Source organism: Monodelphis domestica, chromosome 4 (genome assembly GCF_027887165.1).
Source record: "Monodelphis domestica isolate mMonDom1 chromosome 4, mMonDom1.pri, whole genome shotgun sequence".
In the NCBI taxonomy this organism is placed as follows: domain Eukaryota; kingdom Metazoa; phylum Chordata; class Mammalia; order Didelphimorphia; family Didelphidae; genus Monodelphis; species Monodelphis domestica.
In genome coordinates this window covers 341,834,214-341,852,356 of record NC_077230.1, presented here as the reverse complement: position 1 = coordinate 341,852,356, position 18,143 = coordinate 341,834,214, and the positions used below count along the sequence as shown (strand labels likewise).

At 43.5% G+C, this 18,143-nt stretch overlaps 1 protein-coding gene across 2 annotated transcripts in view; it reads right to left on the bottom strand.

The window, feature by feature from the left end:
* Window positions 1–2,767: 2,767 nt before the first annotated feature.
* LOC130453595 (transforming growth factor beta activator LRRC32-like) overlaps window positions 2,768–18,143 on the bottom strand; it is a 41,982-nt gene continuing 26,606 nt past the window's right edge. For both annotated transcript variants that reach the window (XM_056794947.1, XM_056794946.1), the window contains one exon: window positions 2,768–10,134. In XM_056794947.1, coding sequence (XP_056650925.1) covers window positions 8,209–10,134 — 1,926 coding nt within the window. In that variant the 3' untranslated portion in view covers window positions 2,768–8,208. The remainder of the gene's footprint in view (window positions 10,135–18,143) is intronic.

Genomic DNA, 18,143 nt, shown 5'->3' with positions numbered 1-18,143 from the left:
TCTGTGTGAATTTGGGCCGCTACTTCCAGGTGCTTCCAGGTTGGTTTCAAATTCATCCTCTGAGAAATAAGAGGGTTGTATTAGGTGATTTCTAAACACTGGATTCTAATATGAAGGCTCCTTCTAACTCAGTCCATCTATGCTCATCGAAGTAGGATTTCAGAGCTGGAAGGGAAGTCAAAGTTCATCTGGTCCCAGCCCTACAATAGAAAAAACTTTACAATATTGTGAACATCTGACCTTCTCTAGAACATCCTCAATGAGGAGGAACCTAAGCTTCTTCAAAAGTCTAGCCCACTTTTGGATATAGCTCATTGTTAGGAAGTTTTAAGAAATTAAATATCAAATTTAAATCTGATTCTGTGAAATGTTAACCCCATTGATTGGTCCTAATTGTAGCCGGTAGGGCAAGTAGAATGTGTCTAATCCCTTTTCCACTGGACAGCTCTTCAGATGCTTGAAGACAATAGTTATGTCACCTCAAATCTTCTCTTTTCCTGGTTAAATATCTACAATTCCTTCAGACATAGTTTCAAGATGTAATATGCGCTTAATGCATTTTTCTTTAATTATAAATAGTTGCCATTCCCTGGATATCCTCATGCTTGTCAATATCCTTCCAAAAAACAGCAACCAGAACTGAACAGAGTATTCCAGATGTGTTCTAATCAGAGCTGAGCAGAGTAGGACCATAACCTCCATTATTCTATGCACTATGTCTCTCTTGAATTAGTTTGACTGCCCTGGGATAGAACTGACTCATATTGGCCTCAGAGGCTGCCCCACTCCCAACAGTATCTTTCCCCTCTACCCCCATACTTATGAATTTGATATTTTAATCCCAGGAAAAGGTTCTACAATTCCTCTCAGCTCTGACAATCTGTGTTCTAAGACTTCTTTCAGGTCTGAAATTCCATGTTCTAAAGTTTCTTCTTGCTCTGAGAAGCTCTCTTCTGAGGTGTCTTCCATCTCTGACAATTTATGTTCTATAGTCCCTTCTATTTCTAAGAGTCTATGTTCTAAAAGTCAGTGCTTTTCAGGATTCAGAATTCTGTGGTCCTTTCTATCTCACACATTTTATGTTTGAAGGCCCTTTCTGTCTCTGACATTCTCTGTTCTAAGGTCTCTCCTAGCTCTGACATTTTATGTTTGAAGGTCCCTCCCAGATCTGACATTCTGGGTTCTAAGGTCCCTCCCAGCTCTGACATTCTGGGTTCTAAAGTCTCTCCTAACTCTGACATTCTGGGTTCTAAGGTCTCTCCCAACTCTGACATTCTGGGTTCTAAGGTCTCTCTCAGCTCTGACATTCTGGGTTCTAAGGTCTCTCCCAACTCTGACATTCTGGGTTCTAAGGCCCCTCTCAGCTCTGACATTCTGGGTTCTAAGGTCCCTCCCAGTTCTGACATTCTAGGTTCTAAGGTTCCTCCCAGCTCTGACATTCTGGGTTCTAAGGCCCCTCTCAGCTCTGACATTCTGGGTTCTAAGGTCCCTCCCAGTTCTGACATTCTGGGTTCTAAGGTCTCTCTCAGCTCTGACATTCTGGGTTCTAAGGTCCCTCCCAGCTCTGACATTCTGGGTTCTAAGGTCCCTCCCAGCTCTGACATTCTGGGTGCTAAAGTCTCTCCCAACTCTGACATTCTGGGTTCTAAGGTTCCTCCCAGCTCTGACATTCTGGGTTCTAAGGTCCCTCCCAGCTCTGACATTCTGGGTGCTAAAGTCTCTCCCAACTCTGACATTCTGGGTTCTAAGGTTCCTCCCAGCTCTGACATTCTGGGTTCTAAGGTCCTTCCCAGGTCTCACAGTCTATGTCCAATATTACCTTCCATCTCTACTTTTCTAGGTTTTTAAGATCTCTTTCAGTCCTGTCATTCTAGTAACTTTTCCCTGTAATTCTAAAACGGATTTCACAAATGAGCCTTCTGTAAGAATAGGTCCCTATAAGGGAAGGACACTGTATATGTAAGTCTTTATTACAGGCAAATTCTGGGACACTGGAAACTATTAAATTAGAAGGAACCTCCTGGGCACGGGGCTTCACTGTGAGATCCAAGGAAGTCAGGTAGGCCAGCCTCTCCAGGATGCATCGTAAAGGCTGGGCCTATACAAAAGATCAACTTTACATGTTTGGTTTTTTGTTTTCTTTTTGGTCTAGACTTATGATTTTATCTGTGAAAGGAACTCTCAATGAGGAAAGTCCTTCCACCAAAGCATATTTTTTAAAAATGCTTACTTTCTATCTTAGTAACAATTCTAAGACAGAAGAAGGACAAGGGCTAGGCGGTTGAGGTTAAGTGACTTGCCCAGGGTCACATAGCTAGAACGTGTCAGATTTAAACCCAGATTCTTCAACTTCAGGCCTAGCACTCTATCCACTATACCACCTAGCTGCCTTCTACCACATCACATCTTCAACCACCAGGCAACTTATTGTCTTGTCTAGAGCACAAAGAAGTTAAGTGATTTGCTTAGGATCTCACAGGCCCCTGGGACAGTGAGAACAGTCATTGAACCCACAAGTTTCTTGAATCCGAGGCCAGCTCTCTTTCCTGTACATCACCATTCCTCTCTTACAGAGTCCTGGAATCTTGCATTCTGGTGCCAGAGACTCAGGGAATCTCACCTAGATAGGAAGACCTAGGGTCCGACGCTTTCACAAAAACACACCCACCTCTCTCCCATCCCACCCCTGCCCCTTTACAACTCAAATCAGTCCGAGACACAGCACATATTCTTTCTTGTGGCAAACAGAAAGTCAGCAGGCCAATAGTTTATACCAAAATTATCATTTAATATATTCACATAGTTTCTCTATACAGCTCATACAAAATTCTTATAGGTCTATACTATATGTATACAGCAGCATCTTGTAGTGTTTACATGGTATCTGAAGAGACAGCACAGACCAGCCAGCCAAGGGAGGACTCCCTGCCTCAATTTCCCTTTGGAGAGATGGGAGTCCCTTTTCAGTATGCCTCAAACTTTGCTGAGCACCTGCTACGTGTAGGGCCCTGCACTGGGTATTGTGGGGAGCACAGATTAAAGATGGCTTGCTCTTGCCCTCAGGTAACACATCTAGGAAGGGAACAATACATGTATATGTTTCCAGGAAAAAGAGATCACTTCTACTTGGTGGAAGGATGGGATCAGGAAAGGTGTTTGGGGAAGATGAGGCAACAATGAAAGGATTTTAATAGTCAAATATTGGGAGGAAGGGCATTCCAGGCAACAGGAGCATTATAACCAAAGGAACTCTCAAATATTAAATGGGAAAATGGATCTATCATCTCATTAATTAGGGCATTCCTAACCCAACCAATCCCTATCCTGTTCTCCCAAAGGCTGAACAAACTGGGTCCTCCAAATGCTCTGGAAGCTTCTTTCCTTTATCTGGGTCCTTTTGGTCTCCATGTTAAGGTAATTAATTTACATTGGTTAAGCTTCTGAATGAAAATTTTATAATCAGTCTTGATGTCATTTCTGTCACCTTCCCATTTTTGATGTTCAATTACTCCATTCAGGGTCAAGTCATTTCTATTAGATGTCATATCTCTTTCTCATTATTATGTTTTCCCCAAATTATGATCTTAGTTTTGACTGTAAAGACAGCTGGTTCCAGGTAGCCCAACAGAAGTTGGGCAGTTACCACTTAGGAACCCAATATTAAGCATGAACTGGTCTGCCATGCTCCATATGTCCACGGTTACTAACTAGTTCAGTTCAGTGTGTATGTACTCTAAGCTGATAGTATAACCTTTGGAACTCTTTCGTGGGCATAGATATTTTGATTATATCCCAAGAAAAAGGAAATCCTAGTAAAAGAATCATAAGCTTACATTTATTACAGCCCTGCCCTTTGAATGCATTGCCCACTACTACTATTGATTGGATGGATGGTTTAGTGAGACTTTCGGGTTATCCCCAGTGCACGTGCCAGCTGTCCTTAGGAAACTCACAATATGGGAGGTGTGGGGGAAAGACAATGGCCCATGTTGAGTCATCCATGATCTGGACTGCGTGCTAAGAACTTGACTATTGATTCTTTAGAGGAAGCCAACCAAAGGCACATTGGCAAGAAACTGTGTTTGAAGGATGCTGAATTACCTAGTCTGGCTGAAGCAAAGAGCATAGGCAAGGGAGTAGAGGGAGTTAAGGCTACAAAAATAGGCAGTTGTTAGTAGGAGTGGCAGCATTGGAGAGGACATGGTTCCATCCTTCCCATTTATGGTAAGAATCCAGAGGTGAGGTGTTAATGGATTAACACGGTGTTAACTAACACCCAGTGCTATTCCTTAGCAAAAAGTAAAGATCTTTTTCTTATGGATTTGAAAAGAGGAGGAGGTTTTCTCTCTCCTCTACTCCTACTCCCATCTGCCATCATACTGTAGAGTCAGCTGAGCAGCACAGCTGCTTGCCTGGTAAGAAACACCCTAGTTAGTAGTTAGAAGATCAGTTCAAGAGTTCTAGACAGCTCAGGGTCACTGGAGAGGAGAGTGGAACTCCTGCCCCTAAACCATATCCATCAGGGAAAAGAGACATTCTCCAGACCGACATGGATACAAAGAGGTAGTTGAGAGGTCAGTAAATAGCTTCAAGAAATGGGACATCTGGCAGCAGAAAAAAGAGCTAGCTTTGGCCATTGAAAGTGAAGAAAGATCCCCTCTTCCCCACCAGAGGCAAAAAGATTGCTGCCTTCTGCCTTCATTTATGTGAATCTCACTAACTCTAGGCGTAGCTATTTTAAAGTCCAAGTAATGGTTGCCTGACCTGACTGAATCAGAATAAAAGGTGTTCACATTTTATAAAAGGATTATAGGATGCAAACCTATTGCTAAGACATTAATATCTCCTAAATTGTAATGAGGTACAATGAATTGGGAGGAGGAACCATTCTTGTTTACACTAGATATAGTGGGTCTTGAACACCCTGCCTAAGGAGTTTCAACTTTTTCTTGTGGGTTATAGGGTATCAAAGACATACTTCTTGACCTGAGGGAACGTCTTCATCGCATACTGTGGGATCATCTTATTCTGGTATGAGGATCTGCTCTTTTGCTTTTATAGTCCTTGTCATCTTTCCCAGTGCTAGACAGTTCCCGAATAGTCCAACTTTCTGAGCTTTTATATTAAGAGGAAAAGAGTTGTAAGCAGGGATTCAGGAGATCTAAGTTCTTCTAGAGACTCTTGACTCTACCACTCTCTATCTTACTGTGTACAGGTCTCAGGGAAATTGCTAAATTCTAGACTTCATCTTGAGTGAATTCATTAAATTGTTTCATTGTCCCTCCTAGTTCTTATACTGAGTTCTAAAGTAAAATCCAATTAAATTACCAACTTTGAGGTAGGTAAACCCTTACAAGGGCTTCACCACTTTTACCTCAATGATCAAATTAGGTGTATGGGACAGACCATTCTAATGAAAATGACGCAGAACTGATTTGACTTATTTCTCCTCTCCCCCATCCCCAACCCCAACCCCTGGCCCAATTTATTAGACATTGAGGTTGAAATGGCTGTTCTGTGTCCAGGAGAAAAATAGCAGGAGAAAGAGAAACAGAAAAAGAGAGAGGAAAGAAAAAAGAGAAAGATGGAGGAGAAGCAGAGTGAGAAGAGGGATATACATGGAGAGAGACGAAAGAGAGAAGAAAGAAGGGACAAAGGGAGGAGAGGGACAGAGACAGAGGTGGGAAAGGAAGAGAGAACAAAGAGAAAAAATCATAAAAGAAAGGCAGATTTATAGAAATGGAAGGAGCTCAGAAAGAGATAGAGGGAGACAGAAAGATTCAGAGAAAGATAGACAGACAAAAGAAAGGGAAATAGAGAGACAGAGACATTGATGAAAAACCTAAAGAGAAAAACAGTTGCATATATAATAGAAAGAGAAAGGGAGACTGGGTTGGGGAAAATACTGTTTAGACATTTTCCCTTTCAAATCCAGCTTTTTATCTACATTCCATTCAGAACACCAAATGTTTCTAATCCCGCCTCCACGTCCTGCTCCCTGCCCCTAACTACTTTCAGACCCAGCCAGCACTGCCTGACGCCCAGATGCCTGCCAGTTTCCATCACCCCCAGTTCAGGGAGCTTCATAAGGACAGACAGAAGAGCTTCTACTTGCCTTGGTCCTGCACACCCACCATCAGCAGCACCGGACCTCCTAGAGGAGAGGAGCTACTTACCCTAGGTGGCCAATATGGGTGTTGAAAGTAATACCCCGTCCCAGAAGCCCCTGGCTCAAAACTCTGCATGATTTACTGATTGTCAGGGGAAAGAGTTAAAGGATGCAATTGCTAAACTATTGCGGTAGAGTCTGGAGTGGGAAGAAACAACAGATGGAGTCTGTGTGAGAATCTATAGCTAATCCCATAATGTTAGTCAATTGAAAAAAAAGGACAGTGCACACTCACAAATAGCAGTGAATATAAGCCTATTCAAATGGATTAATTTGGACCTTAATTTGGATTAATTTTGGGAGACTACAAAGGAAAAATTCAACTTTTGGCCTCAGTTTCCTCATCCTTGAAATGAAAGAGTTGCAAATGCTAAATTTCAGTGAGAAGTTAGTTTAAAAAAAAAAGACTTTTTTTTTCCCTATCCAAGTTCACAGATGTTCTCTGGGCTAAAGAGATTCAGAATCCCTAGAATAAATTATCTCTAGTTTCCAATAGTTCTAAAGTTCATGAACTTTGCTTTTCATTTCTGTCCTTCAAGGCCTTCCACAATTTAGAGCTATCTTATTTTTCTAACATTAGCTTATATGACTCCCTCTAATAATCCCTTGGGGCATGGTCCAGTTTTCTTCCCCCTAAATGGCACCAAGATTTGGGTCTTGTTTCTGTTCTGATTCACACTGCATGATGTGGGTCAGTCATTTCCCATTTTGGGGGCCTCAGTTTCTCCTTCTGTGAAATGGAACAACAAACTCTATCTTGTATTCTTCATAGGAATATTTGAAAATAAGAGAATGAATGGAAAGTACTTGTCAGCTTGCAAGGCACTGGGCCAATTTGTGGGATTCACAATATAGCTCTCTTCCATCAACCTCCTCCTTTAGCTTTGTTTTCCACAATGGACTAATGTTGAGGCCAGGGCCCAAGGGAGTGGGGAAGCTGGCCCTGGAACCCCCAAATTGGCTGTGGGAGTTGTGGGAAAGGGGTTAATGTCTATTATCAATGCAAACCCTGCCACTGGGAGGGAGCTGAAGACAGTCCCTAATCTGTGTTATAAGGGAAAGAGACCCAGCCAGGGAGGAAGGAAATATGGGTTCTAGCCCAGCTCTGTGACCCGAAGCAAGTTACTCTCCTTTCAGGTCTTAGCCCTCTCATGTAACAAACAGAAGAGATGATTTCCAGCATGCTTTCCATCTCTAATGAACCATGTCCTAAAGTCTCTGCCATATTTTCTGATGTCCCTAATAGGTGGGACCATTCAATTGTGAACTCTCTAGTAATTGCATCAGCTGGTGATTTCTGTGTTAAGTTTCAGATCCGAGAGACTGTGGTTTGGGGAATACTCATCCTTCTCCTATGTAAAGTTTATAAGAATTAGTGTGAATCATGACAAATATTTTTCTTTGAGATAAATTCTAGAGTTTTTTTCCCAAGTGTCTCTTTGGTCCTAAAGGGTCTATAATTTCACTTGGAATGGATTTATTTAAGTTCTGTCCTAAAGATGACTTTGGCCTTCCCAAACCACAAGTGGACTAGAGGCAGTGTGGTAGAGTGGGAAAAAGCACTTGGGCTCCATTCCTACTTCTGTATCTTACTACCTGGGGGACCTTGGGTGATTCACCACATTGGGCGTCAGTTTGCTCATCTGTAGAATGAAAGAGTTGAATTATATCACCTTCGTAGTTACTTCAAAGGATCTTATAATAGTGGGGGACGGGCTCCCAGGGACTTCCATGGGGAGGAAGGGTAGAATCCTCAAACTTGCTGAACACAGTCAGCAGATGGAAGGCTGAATGGATAAGGGTCATGGCTAGTTTGGGAAAGGAAATAAGTGTCTGATTATCCAGGGGATCTAGATCTCATATCTACTAGTTGTGTAGCCATGGGCAAGTCCCTTAACCTCTCTGAGTTTTAGTTTCCCCATTATAAGAAGGGTTGGGCTAAAGGGTCCTTAAGGCCCCTTCTGGCTTTAAGTCTCTACAACCCAATGAAGCCCCAGAGCTCCATCCTCGAGAACTGAGAATGGTCCTGCCAGAGTTCACTAGGCTTTGAAATGCTGGTTAAACTCCTGCCGGCAGAAGCAACAGAAGAGAGCCAACCCAACGAGGAGGATTGACAGGACTAGGGCAAAGATGAGGATAATGAGCAGGTTGATTTTCTTGAGTCCCTCTTTCTCACAGTCCTCGGGACGGATCTGGAGGAAGAGGATCTCCTCTTGGGAACTGAAGTCCTTGGAATGCCGGCAAGTCAGGTTCTCAAGGCTGGCGATGTCCACACTCCCCCTTTGGATCACAGCTGCCAGCCAGCTGTTGCCGCAGCAAACAAGTGGATTCCCTGCCAGGTAGAGGCGCCGGAGAGTCCCCTCCAGGCCACTCATGTCATGGCTCTGAAGGTAGCTGAAACTGTTGTTCCGAAGATCCAGCTCTTCAAGGGAGGCCTGCCGGGTCCAGGCAGGGAGCCAGCTCAGCTGGTTCTCTGAGAGATTGAGCTGCTTCAACCGTGTGAAGCGAGGGAGGTCAACGTGAAGGGCAGCCAGGCCATTCTCCTGTAGCCGCAGCACCTCGAGGGAGGATTCCAGTCCAGCCAGGGCACCAGGCATGATCCCTAGCCCCGGGTTTGCTGAGAGGTCCAAAGTGGCCAATGGGGTATGCAGGAATGCACCCGACGGGAGCCTCTGCATGGTGTTGCCCGCCAGGTTCAAGGTCCGGAGGCTGGGGATGCTGGAGAAGACAATGCAGCCTGAGACGGCTGACTCACTCAGATCGTGTGGGGTCCCACAGAGATGGATCCAGTTCCTTTGTAGGTCCACCCATTGGATCTTGGGAAGCCTGGAAAATGTGAGAGGCGGTAAGGCTGCCAGAGCATTGTACTGTAAGTAGAGCCACCGTAGGCTAGCTAGAGCATGGATGCCCACGGCGAAACTTTGGAGGTCGTTGTGGCTCACATCCAGGATGTCCAGGCTGGGCAGGGAGTGTTCCTGCTTCACCTCAAAGTTTCGGAGGCAGTTTCTGCTGAGGTTGAGGAACTGCAGGGAAGTCATGGGGTCAAAAAAGCCTTCTGGGATGGCCTCAATCTCATTGTAGCTTAGGTCCAAGACCAAGAGTCTGGAGAGGGCCATGGAGCTGTCATTCCCACTTGGGTCAGGAGCCTGATGGAGTCCACCGGGCCAGTCCTTCACACCGGGGGTCTCGTCACTGAGGGGCGAAGTGAGGTGCATCTGGATCAGGTTGTTGGACACATTCAGGTAAATGAGCCGGTTGTGCTGGGGCAGATCAGGGAACTGCGATAGCTTGTTCTCTCTCAAGTCAAGCCAGGAAAGCTGGTACTCCTCGTCCGTGGCGATGGTTTGGAAGGTTTCTATGCTGTTGCGGCTCAGGTCTAGGACTTGCAGTTGTGGGAGGCTGAAGTCAGAAATGCAGGTGATGGAGTTCATGGAGAGATTGAGGCGGGCTAGGTGAGGCAGAGCCTCGAAGGCTCCCTCCTCGATCTCCATGATCACGTTGCTGTGCAGGTCCAGCTCCTCAAGAGCAGGCACTCCCTGCAGGGTCCAGCGCGAGATTCGGGTGAGGCTGTTCTCTGCCAAGGAGAGAGTGAGCAGGGCAGGGGCATCCTTCAGGAAGGCCTCAGCCATGCTGTTGTACAAGCCATTGCCCGAGAGATCCAGTGTGGTCACTCGAGGCAGGCGCCCAATTCCCCCGTGGCCACTATGTGGGAGTGCCCGTCCCAGCCGGTTCTGGGACAGGTTGAGGTGCTCAAGCTGAGACAGGCTGGTGAAAATTCCAGGCTGGATGAAGCTGATCTGGTTGGAGCTCAGATCTAGGTGCTGGAGGGCAGGATAGAAGATCAGTGGAGTCTCCAGGACACTCTGAAGCTGGTTGTGAGACAAGTCAAGGGCCTTGCTGTCTGCGTGGAGTACTGCAGGAATCTGAAGAAGCCCTCGATTGTGGCACAGGACCTTCATGTCCACCTAGTGAAGGGGAGAGAACACTGGAGTATTATGAGCTGGAAGGTCTGTACTCCCCAGACAAAGATGGCAGGGGTGGTCATACCTGGGAAGCAGCTTAGTCTAAAAGAAAAGGGCATTAACTAGATCTCTAAACATGTATTTAGGTTCCAGCTTTGTGTCTTACTAGTTTTATGTCCTTGGGCAAGTCCTGCACCTCAGCTTCCTCATCTGAAAAATAATCTTGTGGAGCTCTTCTGGAAAATATCTATCTATCTATCATCTATATGTATCTATCTATCTATCTATCTATCTATCTATCTATCTATCTATCTATCTATCTATCTATCTATCTATCTATCTATCTGTCTGTCTGTCTGTCTGTCTGTCTGACTATCTATCATCTATATCTATTTATCCATCCATCCATTCATCCATCCATCTATCATCTATCTATCTATCTATCTATCTATCTATCTATCTATCTATCTATCTGTCTGTCTGTCTATCTATCTATCATCTATATCTATCTATTCATCCATTCATCCATCCATCTATCTATTCATCTATCATCTATCTATCTATCCATCTATCTATTCATCTATCATCTATCTTCTATATCTATCTATTCATCCATCCATCCATCTATCTAGTCATCTATCATCTATCATCTATATCTATCTATCCATCCATCCATCCATCTATTTATTCATCTATCATCTATCTATCCATCATCTATCTTTCTAGCTACCTACCTATTTCTATATATGTATATATGTATCTATATACATACATATGCCTATGTTATTTATAATCAAATCTCAGTTCCATAGATTTGAATTGGAAGAGATTTTAAAGCTCATTGAGTTTAACTCCCTTAATTTTATAGCTGAGGAAACCAAGGCTTAGAAAGTTTAAATGGCTTGTCTAGGGTTACACAGGAAGTAAATAACTTTCTGTGTGCCTCAGTTTCGTCATCTGTAAAATGAGCTGAAGAAGGAAATAGCAAAATACTCTAGTTTCTTTGCCAAGAAAAGCCCAAATGGAGTCATGAAGAGTTAAGCCATGACTGAAAAGCGACTGAACAATGAGTTACTTTCTAAGGTCAGATTCAAACTCAGGTCTTCCTGATTCCAAGTCCACTCTATCTACCATATAGGTGTAGGGATCTCTCAGTGAGAAAACTGCCTTCACAGAGCTGGACAAATCATTTGTAATGTATACTCTTGGAGACATGACTGTTAAATGACTTGCCCAGCCTATGTCAAAGGCAGGACCTGAACCTTGACCTCATCCACTACATCCTGTTACACTTCTAATAACAATAAGAATGATGACAGTTCATGTTTCTAAAAGACTTGTTATTTTCCTCATAACAACCCTGTGAGTTTCATACTGGACATACTGTTCTTATTCCTGTTTTACAATAAGAGAATGACTATGACAGGTTTTGCAAACTGTAAAGCACCATTTGGATTTATAGCATTATTGCTGGTATTCAGACAAATGTGGGTTCCCCATTTTCCTCTAGCCTCGGATTGCCCTTAAGAGCTTGGACCTTGGGTTCACATCTGATCACATCCCGCACTGTCCTTGACCACTCCATGGCTGTTATTCCAGTCTTGCCAAGCAGAATGAGTGCTCCCCAAGGGCAGAGGCCTCTTGAAGGGCTACACAGAAAAGCATAGAGCTAAGCACCTGGAACTGGAGGTGTGCAATACAGACATGCAATATTGCATCAATGAAAAGAGCTTTGAATTTGAATCAGGAGGCTCAAGTTCAAGTCCCAATTCTGCCAGCACTGACACTTTTCTTTTTTTTTTCTTTTAAACCCTTACTTTCCATCTTAGAATCAATACCATATATTGATTCCAAGGTAGAAGACTGGTAAGAGCTAGATAATGGGGGTTAAGTGGCATGCTCAGGGTCCCATAACTAGGAAGTATCTGAGGACAAATTTGAACCCAGTACCTCCCATCTTTAAATATGGATCTCAATCCACTGAGCCACGTAGCTTCCCCTTCTGACATTGTTCTATGGTTCTGTGTTCTAAGGACCCTTCCATCTCTGACATTTGGCATTCCAAGGTCCCTCCGTGCTCCACTGGTCTGCTCTGACATTCAGTGTTCCAGGTCATTTTCAGCTGTGACACTGTTCTAAGTACCCTTCCATCTTTGACATTCTGTGTTCCAAGTTCCCTTCTAGCTCTTCCACTGAGGCCCCTACCTGCTCTGACAGTCTAGAATTCTATAATGAGGTGACCTCTCAGGCCACTCTGCTTCTATGCATTGGCTAACTACTCTGCACCGGACATCGCTTTCTTGGTATCATCACAAACACCATCACCTGCTCCCAGGTCATTCCTTTCCCCTTGTTCAATGCTGCTCCATTTATAGGCTGACTACAGATAATGTCAGTGGAGGCAAAGCATTTACAAGAAAGAAAGATAAGACATTTCTCCAGTCATCCAATTTTAATTTTAGCCTCTCCTACATCCTCATAGGCTAGATCCAAATTCCCATTCCAAGGAGCAGGAATTGAGGCCCCTTGCCCTTTTCCCTCATAACTGACATTCCCCAGATGTAATATCATCCCCGCTGTGCTGGCCTCACCCTTCACTCGGAGCCAAGCGCCTCTCCTTCCTATAGCCTGAGAGCCCAGACTGAGTTGGTGAGGGCTTCCCCCCTGGAGAATAGTAGAATTCCAGAAGGTCAGAGTTGGAGGAGGCCTTGAATAGTCCTGGAAACAGACTCACAGAATCTTTGGGCTGGAGCAGACTTCAGAGGTCATCTGGTTCAACTCCTCCCCTTACACCAACTTCTTTCCATCAGTCAATCAATCAATGTTTATTAAACACCTACTATGTGCCAGGCACTGTTCTTAGTGCTAAGGATACACAAGGAAGCAAAAGCCAGTCCATGCTCTCAAGGAGCTTACAATCTCTTTGACAACATAATAATTCCAAAGACAAGGTGCTCTCTACCCCCAAGACATCCCATGCCACTTTTAGATCCTTCAAATAGGAAATTTTTCCTTACGGGAAATGCAAATCTGCCTCCCTCTAACTTCCTCCCACTGGTCCTAATTCTCACTTCTGGAGAATCACACAATAAGCCTGCCTCCTTCCTCTCATGTTGCCTTTCAGGTATTGGTAGGCAAACGGCAAGCATTTTGCCATGTTAAATATCCACGACTCACTGCACTTGTTCTCATGTGAATGAAGTGGTTTCAATCTCCATTATAATAGTTGATGTTCTTTTATCAGTGTTAGCTCCATTCTAGGAAGGCTCTTCTACATGTGACCTGATCAGAGCAGTGTATGATGGGGACTGCCCGATCATCCCTCCTGCTTTGGGCATGACTTTCTTGTCATTCAGTCATGTCTACCTTTTTGTGACCCTGTTTGGGGTTCTCTTGGCAGAGATGCTGGAATGGCTTGTCATTTCCTTCTCCAGCTCATTTGACAGATGAGGAAACTGAGGCAAACAGAGTTAAGTGACTTAGCCAGGGTTACCCAGTTAGTAAGTGTCTAAGGCTAGATTTGAATTCACGAAGATGAGTCTTCCTGACTCCAGGCTCTATTTACCATGCCACCTAGCTGTTCTGAAGACTTCCTTACTGTTCTTCAAACATGGCACCCATCTCCCTCTTCTAAGTGTTTTCACTGACTGTCCCCTTATACCTGGCCCTTTCTCCCTCTTCACCTCCAACTCCTGACTTCCCTGGCTTCCTTCTAGTCTCAGTTGAAGTCTTCTACAGGGAGCAACTTGATCTTAATTTCTTCCTCTGAGACTTCCCCAATTATCCTGTCTATAGCTTATTTGTTCATTCTTGCTTGCATATTGTCTCTCCCATTAGACGGAGAGATTCTTGAGATCAGGGAATGTTTTATTTTAAACCTTTACCTGCTGACTTGAAATCAATATTGGTTATTGGTAAGGGCTAGGCAATGGGGGTCAAGTGACTTGCCCAGGGTCACACAGCTAGGAAGTGTCTGAATATAGATTTGAATCCAGGACCTCCCATCTCTAGACCAGGTTCTAAACCTACTGAATCACTCAGCTGCCTCTAAGGGACTGGTTTTGTGTGTGTGTGTGTGTGTGTGTGTGTGTGTGTGTGTGTGTGTACATGTTTTTGGTTTTCCTTTCTTTGTATGCCCAGAGCTTAGCACAGTTCAGTGCCTGAAACAAGTAGGTGATTAATGAATGCTGATTGATTGACTGATACCAGTGTAGTCTAAACTTTTATTAGCTTTCTAAATTTCCATGACCAAATCACATTATTCATTCAAGTCAAGCTTGTGGAACATTAAGATTTACAAGAGTTTTTTACATGAAGTATCACCTAGACACTTTCTAAATACTCTCCTCAAGAACAGAGAACATTATAGTTGGAAGTAACCTTCAAACATGGAGTGTTAGAACATAAATATAGGATGGAAAAATTGGAAGGTACCTTAGAAAAAGAGAATGTAGAGCACAGAACGTCTGAACTGGAAGAGACCAGAGGATCAATGATTTAGAGCTAGAAGGGACGTTAAAAGCCATCTAGTTCAACTGCTTTATTTTATAGCCTAGCTAGCTGAGGCACGGGGAGAGAAGGATTTGACCCAAAGTGGTCACACAGACAGTAAGTATCATAGGCTGGGATTTGGTTATAGAGTCCTTTGATTATAGAGCTAAGACTCTACCAATCATACCATGATACCTCAGAGATCTTCTAATCAAACATGCCCATTTGTCAAATGAGGAAACTGAGGCACAAGAGGAATTTGAGTAGCTTGTGTAAGGTTATCTAGTTTTGGTCATATTGTGTATGTATGTTGTCAGAAGTATGATCTTTCTAGGAGTAAAAGAGAAGCATCCTCTCTTTGTCTTGTCTCCTTCCCAGAAGAACCTAACTTGGGATTGAATGTACAGGAAATACTCAAGAGAGATGAGTGAACAAACCTCTAACTAAGGTTCTTCCCCTTACACCTGCTTCTCCTCCTATTTTCCCTTTTTCCTTTGAGATCACCATCCTCAGCATGACTTGGCTCAAAACCTCAGTCACTCTGAATTCTACCTTCTCCTTTACCCCAACAACCAATTAATTACCAAATCTTCTCGATTCTGTCTCTATGCCCTCTCTCCAATGAATCCTTTTCTCTCCATTCCCACAGTCATCATCCTTTGTCAAGTCCTCATCATGTTTCTTAAGACTATTGTCATAGTCTCCTGACTAGTCTCTGAGGTTCCAGGTAATCTCCTCACCTTCTACACTTCCAATTCTTGGCAGAATTGACTAGATGACATGGTGGATAGGGCTCTGGGGCTGGAATCAGGAAGACCTGAGTTAAAATTTGGCCTCAGACATTTACTAGCTGTGTGATCTTGGGCAAGTCACTGAAGTTCTTCCTGCCTTGCTTTCCTCATCTATAAAATGGGGAAATAATAGCACCTATCTCCCAAAAGAGATAATAATTATAAAGTACATTATATTGTATAAATGTATTATATAAATCAATGTTTATTCTTTTTCTCTTTCATTCTGAATGCACAGATCTACTAATAATATTTTCCTGTTAAAAACAAACAACTGTTCAGCTTTTGCTTGAAGACCTCCAGCAAGAGGCAATCTACTATGTCTTGGGGCAGCCAATTCCACCTTTAGTTTTCTATTAAACTCTAGTCTGACTCTCCAAAATGTCCTCCCTCCTGACCCCTGGGTCCATGAAGAACTAAGCCAGTTCATTTAAAAAAATCCTCTGGGAGTAAAAACACCGAGGAAAGGTAACTGCTTGACTACAGGGGTTGAGGGGATATGACTGAGGAGAGACTCTAAATGAACACTCTAATGCAAATACCAACAGCATGGAAATGGGTTCGAATCAAGAACACATGTGAAACCCAGTGGAATTGCGCGTCAGCTATGGGCGGGGGGGAGGGGGAAGGAAAAGAAAATGATCTTTGTCTCCAATGAATAATGTTTGGAAATGACCAAATTAAAAAAAAATCCTCCCCATCACTTCTCTGTGGCAGCTTGTCCTCCTACCCCAGACCAAACCTTCTTTTCTCCTCACTGAATATCCCTAGTCCTTTTTTCCTATGGTGCATCATCCAAACTTCTCACCATCTGTGGCATTCAGTGCGTGCCAGGACCCCGGAGCCTTTCCCTCCAGATGCAGGACTCTGACGCAGCACATGTTTCATACAGTAAACAAACAAGTCTAACACACACACACACACACACACACACACACACACACACACACACACACACAATGTGACCAACCTCTGTGCCAAAATCTTCTGTAGAGTTAAAAGGGCTACAATTCCTGAACAATTCATGATCTCATTGGTGTTGATGTTCCTGCCATTGACACAGCTCTGACTTCCTCTAAGCCTGCCACTACCACCATTGCACTACTCTTAGTTTTGTTACCTCCACTACCACTACTACTACCACTATCACTACTACTATTACGACTATTACCACCACCACTACTCTTATTATTACTATCACCACTCCTACCACTAGTACTAATACTACTACCACCACCACACTACTATTATTACAATACTACCACCACTACTACTTTTATTATTTCTGCCACCATTCCTACCACTGGTACTCCTCCACCACCATCACTACTCTTATTTTTACTATCACTACTCCTACCACTCCTCCTCCTCCTCCTGCCACTACTACTATTATTACTACCACCACCACCACCATTACTCTTATTATTACTACCACCACTCCTACCAGTAGTACAACTATTACTACTACTACTTACTACTATGACTTATTACTACTTACTACCACTACTATCACTATTTACTACTTACTACCACCACCACTACAACTACTACTTACTCCCACTACTACTACTACCATTACCACCACCACTACCTTATCACCACCACCATTAACACCACCCCTGCTGATAACTAGCTGTCATTTATGTAATGCTTTCTACTTCATAAAGTAGTAGTAACAAAGTACTTTACATTTTGACTTTGACATAGGTCTGTGATTTTATCAATGTAAGGGACTCCCAATATGGAACCTCAATTCGTTGATGGAGAGTGACAATCTTTTGTCATTTGTAGCCTTAGAAAATATCCTGGAGACATCAAGAAGTGCAATGACCAGACCCTGGTGGTTCTAAATCACAGCCTTCTGTCTAGAGGCCCAGCACTCTTTCCTTACACTGTACATTATCCCCTTAGAATAATCCCTGACACCATGTAGAACACCTGAATGTTTGCAAAACACTTTATATAATATATCATTTGAGCTTTACGATTGCCCTAGATTATAGATATTATTAGACCTGTTTTACAGATGGGTAAAACTGAGGGTGGGAGTCTAAATGACTTTTCAGCAAGTATCAGAAGTAAGAGAGATCAGGTGAGACCAAATCAAGCTCTCTTCCCACTGGCCTCCCTCATCCCATGTGGTCCAAGTCTACCATTGACCCCAACATACTCAGAGCCTAAATGTCTTCATTCTGGATGAATAAAGGCTCCCTGGCTTTAGACACCAAGCCAAGCAGAACTGAGTGATTACCACAAACTTCACTGGAAACATGCTTTATTGCCAGGACTTAGGTCTAGGACCCCATGAATTAAGGACAATGAAACTACAATTGGAATGCCAGCATGAGTACATTCATTCTACAGATGAAGATGCTGAGGGAGGAAAAGTATTTTGCCCAGGTCCACACAGAGACAGAACCAGAATTCAAACTGAGAGGCTCTTTACTCTACATTCCTTGCTCTTGGTATTCTTCTCTTAGGGTTTGGGATCTGCCTTGGAGGTGCTGAGCTCTAGAACCTCAATCAGAGTAGGACATGGCAATGAATAGGAAGGCTTGTTACCATTTCAACAGGTAGTCCCTGCTCTGTTGGGGAACCAGTGCAAAACCCAGGGGTGGCTTCCAGGAAATCTATTTATAGGGCTGACTGTTGCATGTGGGAAACTTCAGGAAGTGATGGTGGAGGTTGGGTGGATGGACAGGAAAGGAATTAATGTCTTCCTTCCACAGA